General features: G+C 38.5%; 3 protein-coding genes across 4 annotated transcripts; 2 read left to right on the forward strand and 1 right to left on the reverse strand.

Moving 5' to 3' along the window:
* The first annotated feature begins 2593 nt into the window (after window positions 1-2593).
* Window positions 2594-17724, forward strand: LOC105392499 (MICAL-like protein 1). 2 transcript variants are annotated; one of them, XM_048623452.1, is made up of 15 exons: window positions 2594-2757; window positions 2857-3037; window positions 3128-3312; window positions 3534-3610; window positions 4384-4735; window positions 4870-5609; window positions 5799-5914; window positions 6176-6262; window positions 7030-7210; window positions 7558-7681; window positions 13076-13249; window positions 13757-13871; window positions 14181-14280; window positions 14925-15063; window positions 16213-17724. In XM_048623452.1, exons 2-15 carry the CDS (start codon window positions 2886-2888, stop codon window positions 16431-16433), a joined length of 2763 nt encoding a protein of 920 aa, XP_048479409.1. In that variant the 5' UTR covers window positions 2594-2757; window positions 2857-2885; the 3' UTR covers window positions 16434-17724. The 2 variants fall into 2 exon arrangements, with proteins under 2 accessions (XP_048479409.1, XP_048479408.1); XM_048623451.1 differs by having other exon boundaries at window positions 2594-3037.
* Window positions 17725-17967: 243 nt separating this feature from the next.
* On the reverse strand, window positions 17968-20050 carry LOC105392500 (nuclear cap-binding protein subunit 3). The gene is made up of 3 exons (XM_011564128.3): window positions 19775-20050; window positions 19223-19517; window positions 17968-19086 (listed from the first exon to the last, which is right to left on the reverse strand). Exons 1-3 carry the CDS (start codon window positions 19868-19870, stop codon window positions 18065-18067), a joined length of 1413 nt encoding a protein of 470 aa, XP_011562430.3. The 5' UTR covers window positions 19871-20050; the 3' UTR covers window positions 17968-18064.
* Window positions 20051-20397: 347 nt separating this feature from the next.
* LOC105392501 (polymerase delta-interacting protein 3) lies at window positions 20398-24406 on the forward strand. The gene is made up of 8 exons (XM_011564130.3): window positions 20398-20603; window positions 21119-21311; window positions 21428-21524; window positions 22193-22384; window positions 22554-22746; window positions 22906-23182; window positions 23450-23637; window positions 24228-24406. Exons 1-8 carry the CDS (start codon window positions 20542-20544, stop codon window positions 24328-24330), a joined length of 1305 nt encoding a protein of 434 aa, XP_011562432.3. The 5' UTR covers window positions 20398-20541; the 3' UTR covers window positions 24331-24406.
* The last annotated feature ends 685 nt before the right edge of the window (window positions 24407-25091 follow it).

Below are 25091 nucleotides of genomic sequence, written 5' to 3' on the forward strand. Positions count from 1 at the left end.
TACTACCTATACTCTATCTTGACTCTTCAAGACAGAGTCAAAAATGCAGAAATACGACGCATCACCAAAATAACAGATGCAGTAGGTATTCTCTGCAGACTGAAATGGAAATGGGCCGGGCACGTAGCAAGGACCACTGATGGACGATGGAGCGAGCGCATTCTCCACTGGTACCCGAGAGACACGACCAGACCACCTGGGCGCCCGAAGAGACGCTGGTGCGATGACATCGTAGAGATAGCCGGCAATACCTGGACAAGACGAGCTAAGGACCGACGAGATTGGCAAACTATGGAGGAGGCCTATACCCAACTATGGGTGACCAAATAAAACATTATGTTTTTTTAATTAATGCATGCACTATACCTTTAATATAAAATATATCTCAATTATTTAATCTTAATTATATTATCTGAATAAATGAATACTTATGTAATTAATAAATAAAAAATTAAATAATTAATAATAATAGTTGTAAGTTGTAAATTAAGAATTTTGTTACATTATTATAATGATGCATGTATGAAAATAACTTAATTATTTGGAAATAAATGGCTTTTGTATTTGTATTTGTAAGTACTATACTATGTAACTACATAGGGAACCTGGGTTGGGCTGCATTCGGGAAACTTCGTCACATATTCTCCTCGGCCATTCCTCAGAGCCTGAACAAAAGTCTTCAACCAGTGCGTCCTGCCAGTGATGACGTATACGTAGACGGTAGGACTGGTCCACTGATTTAAAGTCGCTCAGCGTGCTATGGACAGAGCTATGCTTGGGGTTTCTCTGATGGATCGTATCAGAAATGAGGTTATCCATCAGAGGACTAAGGTTACCGACATCGCTGTCAAAATATGCAAGCTGAAGTGGCAGTGGGCTGGTCATATCTGCCGAAGAACCGATAACCGATGGGGTAGACGCGTTCTAGACTGGAGACCACGAACAGGCAAACGCAGTGTGGGACGCCCTCCTGCACGCTGGACTGACGACCTTAGGCGGGTAGCCGGTAGATGAGGTTGGATGAGGAAGGCCGAGGACCGAGTGTTGTGGCGCTCCTTGGAAGAGGCCTATGTCCAGCAGTGGATGATTATTTTCTGATGATGATGACATAGAGAACCTACCTAGAGAAAAAAGTACCAATAATAAACGTTACTTACCTTAAAACTTCCAAAGTTATATTGATTTGATTGTATCTTAAATAAAAGAAAGATCATAAAACAAGTAAGTGGTTTATTTCTGAACGTAAATTACTGCATAATATAATAAAATGCATGGCTGCATAATAGATTGTAAAATAGATCATTCCTTAGCGGTATTAACTTGGCACTTACTTATATCTAAGTCTACCATCGAACAAAGGTACATTCCTAGGTACATAAGAAAGAATATATATGTAGGCGTGCGCGTAGGTCCACGTGATGAATCACATCCTGTATTTGTGTTGCGTTTGGTACCTCCAATAAAACTGTTTTGTATATCAATCATAGGCAGAATCATAGGGCAACGTAACCTCTACAGTAGACCCGTGACATCTCGATAAATGGTTCCATGTTCCATACCATATTTATAGGTTACGGTCTGTGAACTTGACCCATATAAAAATTTTATTCTCTCTTATGTAGGTACATAACAATCGTAATCTTAGGTAATAGGTAAGTACCTTACTTACCTACTTATTACGTTACCGACCTCGTGATATACCTATAGCCTATAGCTACACAAAAATACACGTCATGTAGTTTTGTATGGAATGGACCTACGTATTATCTTATTAAGACCTCTGCTGGTGTGTTGTTACTGAAGGATCAATTGATAAATTGTCTCCTTGTAAGCAGAACGTACGAGAAAACGCTTGCTCAATGATGTGATGACTTGGTAAGTGGTTTTAGGTAGGTACTATCGAGGAATCAGACCATTTAAGCATCTACGTAGTGTGTTCACTACAAAAACACACACAAGTTTCGCACAGAAAATCTATATCAATATCCCATATACCTACTTAAGCATATTACACAACCTGTATTTTTTATCAGCTTCTCTTTATTCTTTGTGGAATACGCTTACCGTTATCGTGTGACTTTATGATTTATATAAGTATAAAGTTTAAAACATGATTTCCTTATTTAGGTACCATACGACAAACGTAGCAGAGCCGGTAGCATAAATATTCATCAAAATTTTAGTTCTGCTACTGACCGCCTGGGGCGCTGATATTTTCATACATAATTAATAATTGCTCGATGAATTTGAATTTTCACGTTCACAATGAAAATTTATGCTACTGGCTCAGCTTTTAGCTCTACGCTCTCCAGCTGACCTTACTTAGGCAGTGGATGGATGGATGAGGAAGGCCGTGCAGCTTGTGGCTCTCATTAGGAGAGGCCAGCTGTCCATGTCCCTCCATGATGACGATGAGGAGCTAAACACTGCTTTTCATTAACACGGAATTTTATTAAACGCCTAGGCGGATTGCAAAAAGCATTTTTGCCATAGAGTAAGGAAAATTCCTACTATTAAGGTAGTCTATGTCATGTCAGTTGTCATATCATTCATCATTCATTCATTTCATTACGTTTCATTTCATTCACTCTCGTCTGTCGTCTGTCTGTGTCTGTGGTCATAACCCACCCAACCAAACCCAAACCCCTGAATCAAAACCTAAATATATTAAAATGTATTTGTTTCATTTCTTTAATGAAAAAATCTACGTTCATGCTAAATAGAAAATCTCTTACTGTAACCAGATAACTTCAATAGGTACTTGTTTTATATTACATATTATGTATATTAGTTTTACAATAAATAACAATACACGTACACAACATCACATAACAATAAATTATGATTATACTAAAGGACTAAACTAACCCAATATAAACCTCAAGATGTCTGAAAGAAAGGGAACAAAAGCACTTGAGCTATGGTGCAAGCGTTTAGTGCGAGAGTGTCCAAATGTACAAATAGATAACATGACAACATCATGGAGAAATGGGTTAGCCTTTTGTGCATTAGTTCACCACTTCAGGCCAGATTTAATGTAAGTATCCCTTCATTGTTAATTTACAGATTGATTATCATCCAAATATGAAAATTTATTGAATTAATAAACATACTTATATATTTCCAGAGATATGTCTTCATTGAAACCAGAAAATGTGTATGAAAATAATCAACTGGCATTTAGTGTTGCTGAAAAACATCTAAGTATTCCAGCCTTATTGGACCCTGAGGACATGGTGGCAAATGAAGTGCCGGACCGGCTCTCTGTGTTGACATACTTATCTCAGTTCTACCAACGTTTGGGGCATACTGGTAAGCCTAATACATGAGTTTGTCATATACAACATTTAGGGCAAAAATTGTGAAATCGTATTTACACTCCTCTTAATATTATATGCAGAACAAAAGGGAGCCCATTGCTTACATGTATAAATTATTATATTTGCCTTTCCAATGTTAATATGTTGAATGTGAGATTCCTTTCATGTCATATCTTACTTTGTTACTTAATTATGTATTTTTAATTCTTTTAGTTAACCAAAAAGTAAATGAAAATGACAGCAGCATTCCTTCACCTGATGTTAAATCTTCAACATCATCTAAACCTGATGTAAGTATTTGTACTCACACATTTTATGCTAACAGTGCTATACATATTGTATAGGTATGTATGTACCATTGATATAAGGTACGATTGGCATTCAGAGGATTAATAACATTATATTTGATACACATTCTCACCCCTAATACTAGTACAGTGAGATACAAATAAACCTGACCTATTAGAGTCATCACTCTAAATTGTTGAAAACCCACTTTTTCAATTGTTGTGTTAAGGGCAATATGATAAATGATAATATGATATAGGGCAAGGCCATTATGTTAGTAAACAAGCCTCTGAGATATTGGTTTCTGTGTGACTTTTGTGTACATTTTATACTCTGTCTATTCTATAATTTTCTGCTAACATAAAGCTAAAGCAATTTATTTAAAATATAAGTGCAAGTTTCACCATTTCTGGATAAAGGTTTTCTGTAATAAACATAATAAACCTTTGTATTTATAAACAAATTTAAGAGATTCTAATCATGTTTTTTTCCTGCAATATCTGGAAACATTTAAGTATCCACACAAGTGCAGAAGGCTCTAGTTTTCGAATATTCAATAATGATTTGATTAGTCACCATATATTATTAATAAAGATTTCACCTATAAATCATTATACTTACTGTAACTATCTTGATGAATTAGTTGGTGATGTTGCAATAGTATTGCATTCTTCAAACATTAAGTAGATAATGTAATGTTCTGTTTTTGTAAATGCTCATGATTTCTTTGTGTTTGTCTAAAGGTTTATGTTGTCTTTTTTTCTTGAACTTGTAGAGCTTTCCTCTATTTGGCAAGTCTGGTCTGGACAAGTGCGCGGCGTGCGACCAGCCGGTGTACCTCGCGCAGAGACTCATTGTCGCACAAAAACTGTACCACAGAAGATGTTTCCGCTGCTCAAAGTGCTCAGGTCATCTAAACCCAAACAATTTTAAAAACTTTGTGGGTTCTGAATTTGTGTGTGAAAGCTGTAAATCAGATAAAGCTATGATGAAACTGTTCAATAATAATAATGACCAAATGGGCATGCTTGCATTCACTGATGATGATGCAGAGGAAACAAATAAAGAGACACATGCTGTGGTACCAGTGGTAGAGAAGCAGAAAGGAAGACCACATTCAATTTTGGGTAAGATTTTCTTTCTATATTCTTCACTGTGTCCTATGTACCTATTGGTTTTGGTTGTGGTGGTGGTATAAAAAGTATATTAGGTACAGGTAGCTATAGTTGCCTTATATTCATGTGTATTTTTATGTTTGCAGAGAAAATAAATATGTTCGAGAGTAATATAGATAAAGAGGAAGATGTAAGCAGTAAATTAGACAATCTATCATTGAAAGAATCAATAAGCGATAATACAGATACTAAACGGAAATCAGTGAGCGCAGCTATTACCAGTCAAGTATCCAAGTGTGAAATTTTACCAGTTCAGCCATCTGATCACCTGGCACAAGAAGTTGCTAGTAAAATAAATGTTGATCGTGAAACGAAAACAGATACTAAACTGAATATGCCCAATGCCCCAATTGAAAATGACAGATTCATTCCAAGAAAGTCCCCAGATAATGTATACAAAAGTGATGCCAAAAAGTATTCTTTTTTAAAAACCCAATTGCTAGGCGAGACTGAAACAGATAATACTGGGAACCTTAATGACAATGATAATCATGTAAAAGATTGTAGTGAAAATGATCAAGACTGTGAGACAGAACATTGTAGTGATAGTGATAATACTAAAGTTAATAATGAAAGTAACATAACAGATGATGTACGTTTAGCTAAAAATGAGAAATTAGAAGATAATTATATACATTCCAGTAATGATGTTAAACTAGAGGAACATTTAGAAACAAGCATAAGCATTCCCCCAAGGAGAAAGAAAAAGTTACCTTCTGAAAAACTTTCATCTGCTGAAAAAGCAAGTGAGGATGTAAAAGAGAACAAACCAAGAGATAAGGAATATCCACTGCATTTGAATCCTTTTTCGGAAGATGAAGATGAGGTAATTGTTTCTGGTATATCTACCTCTAAACGCTAAGCTTCTCAGCTTAATCTGGTTGAGGGAACCCAATGGCATACAAATGATGCTGAAGCATCAGGCCATCAGGTCCCCTAGTAAATAACTATAAAATATGTACTTAAATCTCCAAACTATACACTATATTCAAGACAATCTTCTTGTTTGCTACAGGATGAAGACCCGGTGTCTCAGAGGAGAGAAAGCACGAATCCGTTTGGCAGTGATGACGATGACGAGGATGAAACGCCGGCGTCGGACACCGTGTCCAGCGCTTCAGGCACCCCCATGTTAGATGCAAAATACCTATATTTATCACTATAATCTACTCCCTGCTTATTTATTTTATCTCAGAGACAGTGTAAAATGTGGTCAAATTTCTGAATCTAGAGCTAGCAAGCATTTAGCAAAGTAAAATGTTACAACTACCATTTCTACAAAATATCTACAACCTTATGTTTATTACAATGTCTACATGTATGATTAAGGATTACTATCATCACTCGTATAATATCACAAACTGTCTGGTATTAACTTAACTCTATTTCCAGGAAACGACTAATAAAGGCGCCAAATCCGTTTTGGTCAGACGGCGAAGAGCCATCTTCTGATGAGGAAGATCATCATCAAAATAACAGGTGATAACCATTTAATAATAATATTCATAATTATCAGATGAGATCTTGTGTTTGTCATCAACACGATAAGAAGTCCTCTGAACATAGGCCTCTCCCAAGCCAGTTCTCTTCAGTTGCTTATAATATTTTAACTGCATGATTGGTCAAAGTTATGCTTTGCTCAAGTGCACAGTGATCGATAAATTGAGTCATGGTGAAACACTTGTGAATTCCCGCTGATAGGTCTGAATTATTGATGTCATAACTACCGGATGATGTAATCGATGTCTGTAGTTAGGCATACTGAACTTTGTAGTGCTTTACTTGAACGATAATGATACAGGTTAATCCCGGTAAATCATTATAATGTCGTATCATGAGGACCCTTATGGAACTTGAAATGAAGCTCATTACGTATTCAATATTATAATTATCATTGTTTTGGTTTGGAAAAATAAATATTCGGAGACTATGATGAATCCAAGTTTTAGGAATCTTACTTTAAATAAGAGTGCCGAGTGCATCAGACATTTGAACATCAATTTATTTCTCAATATTACATTATTCTAGTCACACAAACTTGGAGCCGGTTCCTATTCAACAATACGATATATACCTATACAATCATATGCATACAACTTATAAAGTACAAAACAAAATTCAAATACACGACTATCGACATTTAATGTCAGTCAAACATTCAAGTTCATATGTCTCGTTGTCGCACTTATCGCTTTGCCAGAGGGGTAAAACCTGTGGTATAACTTAAGTTACCTATTACCACCCAGGTCCTCGCTATACTCTTCATCCGTGGCGACGAGCACGCCCCACCGCGCGGTGAAGAAGCGCGCGCCGCCGCCGCCCGCCATCACCGTGACGTCACTGGCCGACGTGCCCGCCACGTCCATGGACGACGTGGCCAGCCTCTCCTCGCTCAGCTCCTACAGCTCCACCGTGCACTCCGACCAGGTGAGTCATGGCTTTAGTCTAAAGACTCTGCTACCCCTTGAGAGACCCGCAAGTGAGCCAGTACCAGTATGGATATTATAAATGTTGCATTGGGTTAATATTTACGGGAAGTATAGAACATACTATCTTCAGCGTTCCTCATCCAGCCACTACTGGTCTACCAGTCTCGTTGATTCAGCAGGCCGGAAGGCGTCCCATGATAAGCTTGTCTGTCCACTCTAACACCTAATACCACCACCATTATTGGGATTTAGCTTCTCAGCTCGCAGATTAATTTTATTGTATGATCCATCCGATTAGTGATTAATAAGTTAAACCGCCTTTTTTGATTCTTCTCTTCCTTACAGAAGTCCCACGGCAAGCTGACCCCGCAGTCGCGCAAGAAGCGTCCGGCGCCGACGCCGCCCGACGGCGTGTCGCGCGCCGGCGACGGCTCTATGGAACGCGGGGTGGACCCGGAACTACGGGATGGTAAGAAATACTGACACTTTTACATACATGACAGTCATATTATGCTCAGGACTGTAATCTCCGAAGGGGTAGTCTGACTCACAAGCTACTTTTAGATACTTATCCCTGATTTGTTTGTAAGTATATTATTTTAGCGGTGCACAAATAAATAGTAGGTATTTGTATCCGTCGTAATAGCATTCTATCGGACAAGTTCATAAAATATAAATGAGACAAAAAAGGTCAGGAGTTTATATAAGAGGTAGAATATTGGATTTGGTTGACATTGCTACCTTAAATTTTATTACTGCGTAAATTTCGCCGATAACAACCATAAAATATTGTCACATTCAGTAGTAAACACGATACGGTTCATTAGTTATAAATTATTGTAATATGGTGTATTATATCCCGCCAGATAATACTCGCCTACGTGCCACACATGTCTTGTGACAATGACTCATCGGAATTCATACGTTCATTTGTTCAATTCTTACTTGAGTTGACGTAATTATAGCATACGATATTTCGTTACAATTGTATTAAGCCGCGTACACACCGGGCCAACGAACGCCCAACGAACGACAACGGTTATCCCAACGTTGGATATTTATCATACATAATACAGGGCAGATTGCAGCAACGAAGGTCAACGAAAAACGTTCGTTGGCGTTCGTTGGCCCGGTGTGTACGCGGCTTAAGGACCCGTACAGGGTGACGTGCCCCGCCAAATTTGGGTTTTCAATGCTCTTCACACAGCACACGCAGTGACACGCACACATGTAAGTTTGCACAGTGGGTCATAAACTTTTACTCGCCAACTTTATTGACAATTATTTTCAAGTAGTGATTTGAGGGTAAGTATAATTTTTAATTACACTGGTAAGCACCAGGAAAGAGTAGAAATTAATAGGGGTGCCACTTTTCTCCATAGTCGGAACCCGATTAGCTTTCTAAACAAATGTAGTATTTACTTATTTGTAGAAAGGTAACTACAGGTATTAAAGTGTAGATACTAAGGGTATACTAAGCCGAAAGGGGATGACTCAACTCAAGGGGTCATTCTGAACAACTTTTGTTCAACGAGTTTTGCAAATTCGCGAAAAAAAATATTCGTTTTCCATGGTAAAAAGTCACGTGTCATCAAAGTTTCTATGAAAAAGGTTTTTTTTTGTTAATTTTTAAAACTCGTAGAACAAAAGTTCAGAATGACCCCCTGTCTCACTTGTTTTTACCCGACTGCCGAAGGAGGAGGGTAATATTTTTCGATTGTATGTTTGTATGTTTGTAAGTATATTTTTTGGTAGCAGAATAATATTTTTTCTTATTTTTAGGGTTTTGTACCTCAAAAGGAAAAAAGCAACCGTTATAAGATCTCTTTGTTGTCCCTCTGTCTGACTGACTGTCTGTCACCGCCCTTTTTCTCAGAAACGGGTAAAGATATCAAGCTGATATTTCGCATAGATATGGGGAGTACCCCAAAAAAATATTGGGGTACTCCCTCTCCCATACAAGTAAATTGGGGCTGATATTTTTTCCGGTTATTTTGATGGTGTAGGTAGGGTATCGTTGAATTGGTCTTCTAATATAATAGATATAAAAAAAGGTTAAAATATAATTATTTTGCTTTTACCCTTAAATTTGGGGACCACACCATAGACAAATCCTAATTAAAAAATGATTTCAATAGATGGCGTGTTTTTTATGTTGGGTAACTCAGAATAAGAAGTGATGATATCTCAGAATAATAATGGTTAATGGTACTATTCCGCTGAGCACCGAAACCGGTGAGACACAAGTGAAAAGTGGCGGTTCCCCTCATCTCGCATAATCTTTATTGACCAAAACTCATTTCGCATAACTCGTATGGTCTAAACTTTTTTGGCCGAACCATCACTTTGCCAAGAATTATGTGGCATAAGGCTCGTTTCGTCTAAAACTCTTTAGGCACAATCTTTAAACACCTAAGTTTCGTTTGCTCAAATGTATGTTCGTCTATACCTATGTATAATCTTGTTTCTCCTAATGGTATCTTAATAAATAATATATTAAGTATGTAGTAAATGTACAAATTGTGGTATTTTTTCTCATACATCCCGAAAATCACGATATTGAATGATTAAAAAATCGAAAGTTAACGAGCAATACAACATACATTTATAATACACATACAATAATTATTACAAACCCCATGAGATCGAAACCTAAAGATAGGTGCGACGACGAGCAAAGCGAGGAGGAGCGTGTTAGGTGCACATGTTCATCAAAACCGAAGCGGAGCGGAGCGTTTTCCAAACAGCGGAAACAATACAAGGCACCAGTTTGCGCTATAGAGAGACGCTCCGTCAAAGTTAAAGCCAAACAAATATTATTACTTTGTATAAACCTATTATTAGGCTATTCAAGATTTGGCCATACCATTATTAGGCTAATCAAGATAATGCGAAATAACTTTTTACTAATCGAGATTTATGCCATACGATTTTCGGCGAAACGAGACTTTAACCAAACGTTACTATGCAATACGAGATTAGGCAAATAAATCTTGGGCCAAAAAAGGTAGAACCGAAAAGTGGTCATGAAAATGCACTAGGGTAGACCCTGCTCCTAGAACAGGGCATGAGTTTGTGATTTGTGTGCGAGGATGGAAACTTTGAAAATTTTCTTGATTTTTTTATTATTGATGCAATAACATATAGTATTTTTTTCTGAGTTACCAACCGAAGTCACCCCGTGACAGGGTGACTAGATAGGTACTTCTGCAAATTACGCCATCTTTCGTTGGTTTTTTTAGTAACTACTGTCTATAGAAGAAATTCCGTCATTATCAATTTTACGTTACGAATGAATTTAGTAAACCCAGTAAACCTAACTAATCCAGAGGAAACCTAAAATATCTTTCTGTCTCTCTGAAAAACATACTTAATAGCCCAAACTCGATGCTTTTAGCTATTAACATCTTTGAAATAAAATTCAGTCACCACCTTGTTACTGCCCTCATCAGATCCTCACGAGACCATTCCTCAATGAGTCATGAGACTGTGTTTTTAATGAATCCTAACCTAATGTTCCTACGTATTGTCATCACTTAGATCCATTCGCTATATTCCTGCTCCTCATCGGACCTTTACGAGACTGTAATGTCACGCGAGAACATTGCCCACTATCTGATTTAATTTAATGTAATAATAATAATAATGTCCTCCTAGCCGAATTTCGACTACGGCGGCCAATCTCAATTGAGATCAGCCATGTACGCAGGAGTAGATTATAGTGCCCTAGTGTGTGCGCAGTACACAGGAGCACTCTCTGTTCCATCACTCTCATAGCCCAATGGGACGGATTGACCGACACGACTGGAGAGAGCTAGGCGCAGGACCGACTGCTTTACATGCCCATCCGACAGCATGGATCGTTTCACTGTTTCGGACATCAGGTGATCAGCCTTCTATGTCCTAACCAAACTTAGAACCACAATTTAGAAACACAAATTGATGGTCCCACCCGGGAATCGAACCCGGGACCTCTGGGTCATAATTTAATGTATTGAATATAGTGTAACAATTATGCTTCCTCAATTTCAAATCAAATTATGTTGGTGTCATAAAATTTGAAAAAGTGCAATGACAACCAATGTGCAGTGATTTTGTATCTGTACACGAAAAGATCGCGAGCTGTCAGTGCTGCCTAAACCGACGTGACCCTTCTTTGGAGGCCAGCGGCCGACTGAGTCAAACGTCGCTTGTGTTTATGATTTTATAACACAGAAAGCCGCCATAGATATTTGTATGAAGATTTGAGGGAAAAAAATTGCTCAAGTTTGGGATTAATTTACACAAAATAGGTGTGTGTTCATTAAAAAACAAGGTATTTAGCGCCTAGTCCAAGCATTTATCTTTATAATTTGATAAGAATTATATGAAAATTCTTGATAATTACGACACAGTTGTTACAATACGGGAGTGTGATTTAGTGATTTTTCAGATTTAATTTACAGTTATCCATAAGCATTTACTTAAATTCGAATGATTCAGCACCTAGCTAGACTCTTCGGCTACCTGTGTGATTTTTTTCAAGGCTGTAGAGCATCATTTACTATATAATTCTATGACAATGCCAACCCTCGATTACCTATTGCCGACCCTTAAGAATAATGAAATTAGTCATCCTTTAATTTTCATAACATACACTTACAATATTAAAATATTATTATACACATTTGAATTTGAAGTCGTTGTCATAATTATCATCTATGAATTTCCACATTTCAAATGTCAGGCCTGTGGTACTTACTACACCATTTTTCTGAACCAATGATATGGGGGACGTTTTCATGACGTTTTGAGTTTGGCAGTTTTAGAGATGTCCGAGAGTAAAATCCTATCGACTTGTACCTATCGATATTTGTACGGGTCAATTTGTATGTGTCAGATTCAACACTGACATTGATGATCAGTTCATCTTGCAAACAATCTATCCGAGCCAAATAGTCACAGTCCTGTAATATAATTCTTTTTGTTCTATCAACCAAACTCAAATGAATTACAAACTCACGACATTTCGAGTTTAAAACAGTCTTTCTCGGCATTTTGACACAAATATCAAACAAAATGACAAAAAACGGACCGAAATTTTCCAACAACAATAAGATAATAAAACCATAAATTAAAATTTACTGAAATTATACGAAGGATATCGATGAACTACATGAAGGTAGATTATTAATAAAATATGTATTAATGTTGTTATTATTCTGAGAGGCAGCATGAGAGAGATATGCACTCTAATTAAAAACATCATAATCATATAGTTTGTTTTAAAGCTGTTGATGAGAAAGTCAGTAAGAAATACTATATACCTTCTTCTTCTTCCTTGCCTTATCCTTATTTAGGGTCGGCTTTGTTGAAATACTATATACCTACTTACAATAAAACAATGTAAAAAATTGTAATATTTTATCGATTTCAGAACGTCGACTTTGATGTGTCCCATCTCTAGTACGTTCCATTTTACCAAAGTGTGTACTCAAGAAATATGTATTATCTGTGGTCGTTGTCAATAAAATTACAGATATAACAATATTATTCATGCGTAAAACGGAAATTTTTAAAGTGTCACCCATGTCTTAAACCCTGAAAAAGAGTCGTAAACGTATTTATAATAAATCACGTGACATTTATCTGAGTTACAGCGGGTACAGGAACATGTAAAAATACATTTTAGATTTATAAGCGGTTGAAATAACTGCATCGATTGTTGTAATAAAATTGTCTCTAGTTATAAGGCCGTTGGATCTCCCCAAACCCATCTTGAAAGTTGTAAAAATAAAATTCTGTCACACGTACACTCTATAATAATATGACTATGACTTTCACTTTACAAATCAAACCTCCTCACCCTAACCCTCCCCTGCAGGTTGGCGTCGCAAGGGCCCGGCGCCAGGCCTGCCGCTGCCGGCGCGGCGCGCGGTGCGGCTGCAGCTGTCCCCCACCGCGCTGCAGACGCAGCTCGAGCTGCTGGAGACGCAGCAGCTGGGCCTGGAGCGCCAGGGCGTGCTGCTCGAGCGCATGATCCGGGACAAGTGCGAGGGTACGTGGATATTGCCTTCAGATTTAGGCTGCATCGGTCGTCGTTTCGGATGGATGTAGATAGATAGATAGATAATTCTTTATTGTACACACAAACAGAAATTACACAAGGAAATGTACAACATAGACGGTACAAATGGCGGCCTTATTACTAAGAGTAATTTCTTCCAGACTACCTCGGAGGAGAGAAACTATACAAGAAAAGGGAAAAGTGCAAAAAATTACAAACAGAACATATCAACTGTATCACCTATAGTTTCCAGCACGTTGGCGTTGCAAAGGACCGGAGCCGTCGGGGATGCCGAAGCCGGAACAGTCAGCGACTGTTAACTGATCTGAAGACTGACAAATGTTACCACCACTTTGAATATTTTTTGTAGCAGTGACCGCTATAAGGCGCCGGTTTTTGCATTTGCTTAAAACGACGAAACTCACACAGTGCAGCGTATATTAAGCATCACGTTTATTTGTAGCTACCTACGATAATAACTTGACTATTTAATTCCAGGTGAGGACCCGCCGTCGGCGCCGCCGGAGGAGGTGGAGGAGCTGGTGATCCAGCTGTGCGAGCTCGTCAACGAGAAGAACGACCTGTTCCGCAAGCAGACCGAGCTCATGTACATGTGAGTCACTCGAACGTTCACTTTGAAGATACTGTAAAACTTGTTGTACTAAAAAAGGAGTAATATAGCACAAAATGTAGACTAACGATTGTGTAACATAACAACTTTTCTTTTAAGGCGGATACACACTATTGTAATGCAATGCAATTTGACACGCAGTGAAAGAATATTTCGGCAATGGGAATTGATTTCATTGTATATTACGTTGCAGCAGTGTGAATCCATCTCTACAAGTATTAGAAAAACTTCATAAATAATCAAATCCTGTTCGTAAACATGATGTGTTAATGACCACTGTTTCCCCAACAGTCGTCGTCAGCAGCGGCTGGAGCAGGAGCAGGCGGACATCGAGCACGAGATCCGCGTCATACAGTCGCGCCCCGCCGTCAACCGCATCGATGCCGACAAGGTAAGGGACAACCAAGTTCAGACTATTTAGCAACTTTAGAATCAAAGAGGCTTTATCCCAATACATATTTTACATGATATGGAACATTTATTTAGATTAATGAATATTTAATCATAAATCTAAATCAAAAATCGTTTGTTTGTGTTGATGACTATCATAGGGAAATAAATAAACATGGCAACTTGTGCTGAATTACTACATTAATAGAACCGGAAACAAAAATTCAAACTATTTTCATTACCGGAAATGAGATCAATCATTTCAATAGTATACCGGAACCGGAAACACAAAACAATCGGTAAAGCAACAGCACACGGTCATCACAGTGGCTGAACAACCTGCCACCTAGTGATGAGTAGTTGAACTAATAAATCCGGAAATGAATATCAGGAACAAGAAACAAAAATAAATCTGTCATTTCAAAGATGCCGCTATAAAATTATATTCGTTATTTTTTTATTTATTTATAAGAATTAAAATAGTGATGTCTTAAATGGTATAAAGGCCAGACTATCCAGTAACTATCGCATTTAAATTGGTTCTTGAACATAATTTATACTTAACATGCTTCAAACTTAACCATTGAGTTATAGGTAAGTTATACGTTTTTAATTTAAGTACTAAATGTAAGTCATTTCTCCCAGGCACGCGAGGAGCAGCTGGTGTCGCGGCTGGTGCAGATCGTGCGGCTGCGCGACGAGCTGGTGCAGCAGCTGGACGCCGAGCGCCGCCGCGAGCGCCAGGAGGACTGCGCCATCGCCGCCTCCATCGCCAGCAAGCGAGGTCAGTCACTGTCACTCCGCCACTGTCCCACCAGCCGCGAGGAGCAGAGCGCCACGAGGACTGCGCCATCGCCGCCTCCATCGCCAGCAAGCGAGGTCAGTCACTGTCACTCCGCTACCGTCCCACCAGCCGCGAGGAGCAGAGCGCCACGAGGACTGCGCCATCGCCGCCTCCATCGCCAGCAAGCGAGGTCAGTCACTGTCACTCCGCCACTGTCCCACCAGCCGCGAGGAGCAGAGCGCCACGAGGACTGCGCCATCGCCGCCTGCATCGCCAGCAAGCGAGGTCAGTCACTGTCACTCCGCTACCGTCCCACCAGCCGCGGGGAGCAGAGCGCCACGAGGACTGCGCCATCGCCGCCTCCATCGCCAGCAAGCGAGGTCAGTCACTGTCACTCCGTTACCGTCCCACCAGCCGCGGGGAGCAGAGCGCCAGGAGGACTGCGCCATCGCCGCCTGCATCGCCAGCAAGCGAGGTCAGTCACTGTCACTCCGCTACCGTCCCACCAGCCGCGGGGAGCAGAGCGCCAGCAGGACTGCGCCATCGCCGCCTCCATCGCCAGCAAGCGAGGTCAGTCACTGTCACTCCGCTACCGTCCCACCAGCCGCGAGGAGCAGCTGCAGCAAGCCAGCAAGCGAGGTTAGTCACGCTCACTGTTACAGTAAAACTATAAAGTCCTGAAGACGGAAGAGGATCCTAACTAATTGTTTAAGACCGTATTTAATCGAACTATTATATTTATTATGAAATGAAATGAAATCTAATATTAAATCACAAATCCGTTAAAAAGCCCTTACCAATCGGTATTTTATTTTTAAAGTGTCTGTAAAAGTAAGTAAATAACCGACAATGATATAAAGTCTTTGCAAAATCGCACTCTTTACTGTCAGGACTTTATAGTTCGACTATACTCCGCTACCGTCCTACCAGGCGCGCGAGGAGCAGCTGCAGCAAGCGAGGTTATTCCACCGAGTGGTGTAGTGGTTAGTGACCCTGACTGCTGTGCTGAAGGTCCCGGGTTAGATTCCCGGGGTAGATGTTTGTTTAAAGTCAGATATTGTACTCGGGTCTTGGTTAATATGTATCGATCTATGTATATTATTATTATGAATTATTGGCCTAAACTAATTTGAAATGCCCTTTTTACAGCACAAAGACACAGCGAGTCAAACAGCTCTTCAATGAAGTCGGTTGAAGTTGTGGAGACACCTAAGAAGAGTAAAGTGAAGGACAAAATGAAGAAACAGTTCAAAAAAGCTAAGCACACACTCATTCCGAAGAAAAAGGACTCAACCCCAGAGAAGAAAGACGGCGAAAAGAGCCCCGAAAAAGATAAGAAGTCTAAAAGCAAAGAGCTAGTACACGCCTAAATTGTAAGAGAAAACTGACATGAATCTATTTGTCGATCTGTTTCATAATATCTACCAAAGTTAAGGTAAACTACCTAAAATAATAACGCACTTTCAGAGACCGAATGCATATTGTATTGAACGGTTAGTCAATTTTGAATGGCCTTAGTAGGTAAATGATATACAAAATTAGGTCCGTCTTGGTTCTCCCCTTGCTTATACTAGGTAAGTACCTATGATGCACACAGTATTTTTAATTGTTCAGTTAACTGACACATCCACAAAGAAACACGGGATGATTGGATAAAACAGGTTTTCTCAGAAAATCAGATACTAAAAGCACTTTTAACAAGCAGTACGTACACTCAAGATCAAACGTATCATTATTATTCATCAGAAAAAAGTAATCTTTAATAACAACGGCATTGTTAAATTACATTATAAATTTCATAGTTGATTTATTTACTACAACTAGACTAGTTGATCTGATGTACCTAAGTACGTAACAACACGATTAGATATTTTTTTTACTAAGTAAAGACATTTATAAATTACCGATTTGGATATTATTTTTAGGATTAGTTAAAATATGTATTAAAGCGGCTCGAAATTCTTATAAAAATGTACTTATTAAGACTGATACATTCCACTACTTGTGTCATAAAATTGTTGAACAATAATGTTGACGTCAATTTATACTTATTGTAGTAGTAAAGTCCACATGTGCCAGGATTCATTTTGCTGTAATGCGAAACTTCTAAAGCCATATTCGCTTAGTCCAGTTTGGGCGATGTCAGAATTCTAAGTCTTGTTTTAGCTATAGCTACTGTATGTTCATTTAACCACGCACAAACTAATCTACACGGTCGTGCAAGTTTTTCTGCACTTTTACTTATATTTTTTTTAATATTCACAGTATCATTATATACTTGCTGAAGCTTCGAAACACCAGCAGATGATTATGTATATTTATTATTATTCGAATTTATTACCGTATTTTTGCGGGTTACATTTATTTTAATACTCTTTGTCTTCCGAATTTAAGCATATCTTATTTTTTATTGTTATTCATTAAAGCAAAATACTTACTTATTGACTTATAAACACAGGGTTAGCATAGCTTAGCTCGCTGAATGTAAAGATAGATATTAAAGAAATATTCATACCTACTTGTTAACATTTACTTGTTATTTTCATAAGAAAAAATATTATTTTAATATGTATAAACCACTTAAGCGCACGTACATGTAGTGTAGTAAAATAGTTATGTATTATGTTTACAGATTTAAATTAATAAACTTTGGTTAAAATATGCTTTTTGTATGAATCCCTCCCAAAAAAATATTTAAAGGTTGTTCCCACTATGTTGTGTGCCGGGTCGATTTTTTATCGTGTGTCGTAGTGGAAAAACATTTTACCTATATGAAACTATTCACACTTGTTTGACACCAATAAGTAAATAAAATGTACATCCGATAAAAAATCGGCATGACAGACGACATAGTGGGAACGTGGGAACAAACGGGGGGTTAGTTGTTGACTCCGAAAATGAATGTAGTTGTAAAAGAAATGGTTTTATTGATTTAAAATATAAAGTTCATTTAATCTTAGTTTAACACAAAAGGCAGTGTAAACTTATAAAATACAATTAGCTAGTCACTTCTATTATGATGATACTCATTATCTATTTCAACTCGTAAGGAAATCCCTTCCTTTGATTTAATTCTTTCTCTTAAATCACTTGATGGATTTTTTCGATTTGGTTGTATGGACTTCTTTGATTTCAGCATTTGTCTTAAGTCATTTTGATTTTTATCTTCACTTTTGTTGTCCAACCTCATCCACACATTAGAATTACTGTTTTTGTTAATCTTTTGTACTCTGCTCATCACATTGTGATCTGACCCTGAGGAGCCATCACTGGACCATCCTTCGTCAGCATCAGCCACCCTGGCACCAAGTCGAGAGTGAACTCCATCTTTTGCTTTACTTGAATTTCTTTTTTCGTGTTTTTTAAATTTCTCAGATAATATTGTTATTTCCTTCTGAGAATAGTAAGAATCAGTGTTGGCCACTTCAATGGATAATGGAGCAAATGATTCTTGCTTCACCACACATTCTGGTGATATTGGTCTCTTCTTCTTTTTTGATTTAGTTTCTTCATCATCAGCATGCATCCGCATCCTGGGTACCTTCTGTCTCTTAGTCCACTCAGTGTCAGAGCTATCACTGTCACTGTCCTCAGATTTACAGGCTCTCTTACCAAGCCGTTTAGCTAAATTACTATTTTTAATTTGTACTGGTTTACTAGGTTTCTCAAATTCATCTTCATCATCAGCTGGTAATTTGCGACTTAAAATTTCTTGGTGGTCATACACCCCCCAGGATTGGCATAAGTCTCCCCAAGGATTTTTGCCTATGGGATCCATACTCTGGTCATAGTTTTTTGGTTCCCGGGAAGAGTCTGGTTTAACTTTAGTAGAAGTATCCTTCTTATCACTCTTTGTAGCAAACCTCATAAGTATGAAATCCTTTTTCTCATGTGGCATACCTTCTCTCCAATGGTAACTAGATTTTTGAGATATCATTTCCTTTACCTCAACATTGCTGATCTCCCGTGAGTGAACCAATAGGGCCAGAGCAACAGATATGTGATCTTGGCAAACCACATTACCTGAAAGTAAGTTATTTAAATTAATATTGTTAAAAGTAAATAGGAATAGATCATTATATTGCATTTTACTACTTATTTTCAATGAAAATTGTGATTTGCATAATTACAAACAATAATTGCAGTTTTGCAAACTTACAAGATATCCCATCAATCCATTCCAGAGAAACTGGTTTGTAGTCTTCTAAGTATTCAAAGATTTCTTTAGTTGTGAGACCATCCACACCACTTAAATGCAGAGTGTCAAAACGGAAGTGCCTTTCATTTCCACTTTCAATGCCGAAGTTTACATACAGCTCATCTATTTGCTTCTGGGTCACAACTCTATTGCCACTGAGATTCAGACCAAACCTTTTAGCTCTCTCATCTAACTTGGCCGCATCTACTTTCCCAAGTGTTTGAGCAATAATTCCTTCCTTCTCTGCTTTATAAAGCTAAAATGCAATGAAAATAATGTTATTTAACAATGACACAAGACAATTAGCATATAATTCGGAACCCAATCAAACAAAAATTGGTGTAATATGGTTTAATGGGCACACAAACAAACAAACAGCCCATACCATGCATTGTAGGACAAGGACTAGACTAGGGTTTTTGCTATTACCGTCACACTTGGCATGGACTGCCAGTTAGTGATATCAGACAACACAAATATTTAATAGGTACAGCTACAATATATTATTCTCACCACTGTTAGTTCCGTATCTGGCACGGTTATAGTCTTTTTATCATCATCAATAGCCATGGGCTCATCATCACTCATTTCACCGTCTTCACGGTCCATTTTGCAGTAATCAGTAAAAGTTAAAGTTGCGTTTTATATTATTATCTTATGCCTGTTTAATAATACGACAGTAAATTACAATTGATTACATAAAATCTACGCTATATCATTTTAGATTATGAAAATTGTAAAATGAACGCATCAATGCAAAAAAAACATTTTGTCATTTGTCAAAAAACCACAATAGCGTAGCATAGACAATTAATAGAGTTGGGATGGCTTGGGTCTCGCTTGGGTACTCTGTGAATATATTCGTTACCGTCACTGTTTGCCCCTAGAATGATAACTACTCATTAGAGAAGAAGGCTCCTTAGTTTGAGGTGTCTACAGTGCATCTAACATACGTAGATGTAAGGGAATAAAGAAATACTGTATGTTCCTTGAACTAGCTTTCTATTATACTGAATTTAGACTGAGTATAGGCGTCGCAATAAACGCTATTGTCCGGTTTTGACATCTCTATTTGATGATCCCATCACTACCTAGTTCAATCATTTTTATGATTCATTCATTCATTTGTTGACTGATTGATTCCGGTGTCATTTTCGTTCATCGTTCAACGTTCATGCAATTTTCGGAAAATATTATTGATTTATCCAAGTTTAATTGTTATTTTTGTATTAGAATATTCCATTTTCTTTCAAACTTTATAGGTTCTGAATTCTCGAAAAATGGCTTCCTTTGTTGACATGAGTTTAGAAGATATAATTCAAAAGAAGAGGGAAAAAGCGAGGTAATTTAGCATCATTTTAGTTTGAGGCAACAATTCCTATGGTTTGAGGGTACCTTATTTCCAAGTACACCACACCATATAATGCTATTCAGTATCTCAATATTCACATAACAATATGTTTATCCGCCCCCTCTGAGTTAGAACTATGCTATGCGAAGCGGGTGCAAACGCTGCAAATGCTGAGTGGACAGTACTCAAGCTACGATTCAAAGGCATAGCGCCCTAACCCCCCAATTTTGGCCTAGGCATAGCGTAATCGAAAATAAATTGTGAATATCATTATCATACATCTATCTAATACCTATAGATAATAAAATAACTGTAAACCAGTACCATCAGCACCTAATTGTCCACTGCTGAACTGTCTTGCCATCTAGCCACTACTGAATACTACTAGCCTTATTCAAATTGAAAAATAAACCCCTATGTTTTTTCAGCTTTTGTGTAATAGCATATCCCTTAAATTTTGGTATAATATATGAATTCTGATAAGTACCACTTGTCCACTTTTCCAGGATCAATAACCAGGGGAAAGGCAATAAGTTCAAGAGGCCCATAATCAATAATAACAACACAAACATAACTGATGCACGAAACAAAATTATATTGAAGAAAAGAACTCAAATCACAGATGCAAGAGAGAAGCTGGGAGAACTAGCCAGACAAAAAGATGCTCGGTTGAAGCTAGATCTTATCAGACAGTCCAAGGCAAGCAATCATTAACCATGAATCATTTGGCTAGCAATTCTATACAATATGCATTATGCATATATCATTTGTTAATGATATAAAATAATTAAAACAATTGTTCCTTTAAATTACAGATGGCGATGCCTAAGCCCATAGGCAGAAACATGGGCTTTAATAAAAGACCTGATATGAATGGTAAATGGAAGAAGACAGTGCCTAGCAAAGACATGGGTGAGGAATCCTAACTTAATATTATAAATGCGAAAGTAACTGTGTCTGTCTGTCTGTCTGTCTGTCTGTTACTCTTTCACGCCAAAACTACTGAATGGATTTGAATGAAATTTGGTATACATACGGTCTAGACCCTGGGAAAGAACATAGGCTACTTTTTATCCCGGAATTCCCACGGGAAAACTTTTTAAGGAGAAGCGAAGCGCGCGGGAACAGCTAGTAAATAATAATTATAAAAATATATTATGTACTCTCACAGACAACCTTTCACATAGTGAGGGGTAAAACTGGGAAAAGTTCAGTCTGGCTGTTGCAGTTGCTGTGCAATATGAGCAACACAACTAATTTTTTTTTCCCATATCTTATCATGCACCTCTCTCTGCATACATGCTCGGTATACAGAGAGACACAAAAATATTGATGTGATCCATTGGTAACTTAATGCATATGCTGCTTAAATGATAGCTGTATAGTTTTGGCTAACATGTTTTTAGTTTGCTGACATAAAAGACTCCTGCAATTTCCGGTCGCAGAAGAATGTAATGTTCCTAGGTCCCACAAAACTAACAGCATCAAGTTCTGACAACAGCACCAAAGAGAGTATGAGAAAAGTGTATGTTTCTAGTTCTGAACCATCTTTTCAATGTGGTTTATTTTGTATTTTTCAGTGTTTTTGGATCACACAAGGCAAGTAGCAGTAAGATCACAGCGACAAACTAATCTACGGATGAAACTGCAGAACAGAGATCAGGGAAATCATTTCCTGGATAACAGGACCTTGGGAGTCAGGGACCGAACCTTGGGACTCAGAGACAGGGCTTTGGGACTCAGGGACCGAACATTTGGAGTGAGAGACAGAAGTAAATAAACAAATACACTTTACTACTATATAGTATTATCTGAAAGTTGCAACTTTAAAGAGGAATTTAAGTATAAGTCCAGGTGATGGAAAAAAAAACACCATAAAACTGACCCACATTTTACATTTTGAACTAGTTGTCATACCACACTCACCTTTTATTTTTACAGACTCTAGGACAGAACATCTGAAACCAATCCTGAGGACTGTGGAAAATGATATAGTTATAATGGATGATGATGAAGATGACCCAATGGATGGCTACAGCCCTAGAGTTTCATCATTGAACCGCAAGGCCAGCCTCAATCTCAAGATCATAGCACACAATAATGAACCACATGGCAAATCATCTATTTCAAGAAGGTATATTTTTCTCTTACTTCTTGGGTTTCTCATCTTACCTTTTTCTCTACCTTGGTTCTTCTAGCAGTACCTAAATGTTGTTGTTTTATATTTTGTGCCCATTTACCCTGTAAGTATTTTTTTTTCATTATGAACTAACAATACATTTTCTTACCACAGAAATGTTCCAGTAGAGAAAGAGAGGAGTCCTCCGCGCCTGCCGTCGATCCTCAAGAAGCGTCCGATGGCGGCGATGCGCAGCGACCGGATCGAGCGGGGCGAGCGAATCGACCGTAGTGACAGGATCGACCGCAGCGACAGGATCGACCGCAGTGAGAGGATTGATCGGATTGACCGCGTGGAGAAGAAGTACGAGAAGGTCGAGGAGGCACCGGCCGAGGAGTACCGCATCATAGTCAGCAACTTGAGGAGCAGCGTCACCGGATCTGACATTCAGGTGAATTAATTTGTGCACTGTACTTGAATATAACCCATCATCTGATGATGTGGCTGCTACTTTTTGTTGTCCAATCAAGTCAAATAAATAAAGGCTGTAAGTGTTCATCGAACTAAACAACAGACGAGGCTATGACGACCGACGGAGGTCTCCAGTTCCCGGCAGCCCTTCTAATCAATATACTTAAATCAATCTAATTTATAGTTTCACATGACATGTATAGATAGACATAATAGATGTTTAAAATGCTCATTCCTCTGCCTGCAGGAGTTGTTCGGCGACGTGGGCGGCATGGTGGAGTCGCGGCTGGTGCGGCCCGGCACGGCGGAGGTGCTGTACGGCAGCCACGCGGACGCGCAGCGCGCCGTGGACCTCTACCACAACCGGCAGCTGGACGGACAGCCCATGACCTGCCTGCTGGTCGCGCCGAGAGTCATGCCGCATGCGCCTATTAGGTAGCTTTGCACTATGTGCCTTTGTGGAGTAGGTATGGAGAGAGAGCTAGAGTAAGCTTGACTAAAACGAATGAACTGCAACGACGGTATGGTTTTTTAATATGTTGTCAGTGCAGCAACAATCTGAAACTTCTTGACTCCTTGTTCCTTATCTAACCCCTTATCTGACTGGCTGATGCTTCCACTAAGGTGACCAGCACCACCACACTGTGCAGGTGTAGTTTAATAACTATAGTCAGTGTCTGTCTGTATAGCGGAAAGCGAACCCACTGCAACACTGAACAGCGACGTTATATAGCAGCGCGCGCTGGTTTGGTCCAATTTTTGGTCACAACCACAGGGCGCGCTGATACCTAACCTACAGTGTCGTATTGTTTATTTATTTTACTCTATATACTATACCAAGGACAGAGTGTTTTAGCGCTCCTTGAAAGAGTTCTATGTGCAGCAGACGAATTTTATGGATTGATGATCATGTATGAAAGTTTTATCTGTGTCTGTAGACTCTGAAGTGAAGCTAAAATAAGCCAACATTTATGTGTATAGCCATATTGACTAATACATATATTAATAAAATTGTTTTTCTTTAGAAGCAGCAGCGGTGGCAGCAAATCTGTACTTCCCCCGAGTACCAACTCCAATGTTGAGCCAGATCTTTCTACTTTCCATAAAGTGTTATTCAACAATTTCTAAGCATCAATACGAATATTATGATATCCTATTCTTAAAGTGAATATTGAACTAAATAATAAAGAATCGCAGTGTATAAGTATTTGTTTTATTTATTGCGTGGTGGACTAGGCCTAAACCCTTCCTTCATTGGAAGGAGACCCGTGCCCCAGCAGTGGGGACGTGATGGGTGGTGATGATGATATGCAGCTTGCAGGGCCGCTCACACAAACACGATACGACATCGCGTCGTAAATACACCTCCTTCACTCAGGCATGTTCGATGGGAGAGAGTGGTAAGACGAGACGCCGCCGTATCGTGTGTGGGTGGGTGCCCTTAGCCCTAAGCATACCATCATATGAGCCAGTAGCCACCTCGACATCACAATACTAGCAAAACCTTGAAATAGGGATGTACTTACGAAATTATTACTTATAAACTGATGAGTGTATTGTTATTGATGAATGCGTCAGTTTTAAGTTCTACCGCTAGATGGCGCCTAAAAAATCAAATGTGTACCGTGTGCTGATACTTTATATTTTGTTTTTATTTCCGGTTTCCAAGTTTCCGGTATTGTAAACAAACCATAAATGTTTCCGGTCGTATAAGTTCAGCTATTCCCCACTAGATGTCAGCAGATGGACGGATTTCAGAATTTCTTAGAACAATAACTTAAATTACTCTATTGTTGGTTTTTTATTAGGTTTTGTCTAAAATATTATTTAGCTTCTTTCTGTTCTTCTTATTGATTTTTTCGTTCGTATTATTCATATTATTTCATATT

Source organism: Plutella xylostella, chromosome 10 (genome assembly GCF_932276165.1).
Source record: "Plutella xylostella chromosome 10, ilPluXylo3.1, whole genome shotgun sequence".
NCBI classification, from domain to species: domain Eukaryota; kingdom Metazoa; phylum Arthropoda; class Insecta; order Lepidoptera; family Plutellidae; genus Plutella; species Plutella xylostella.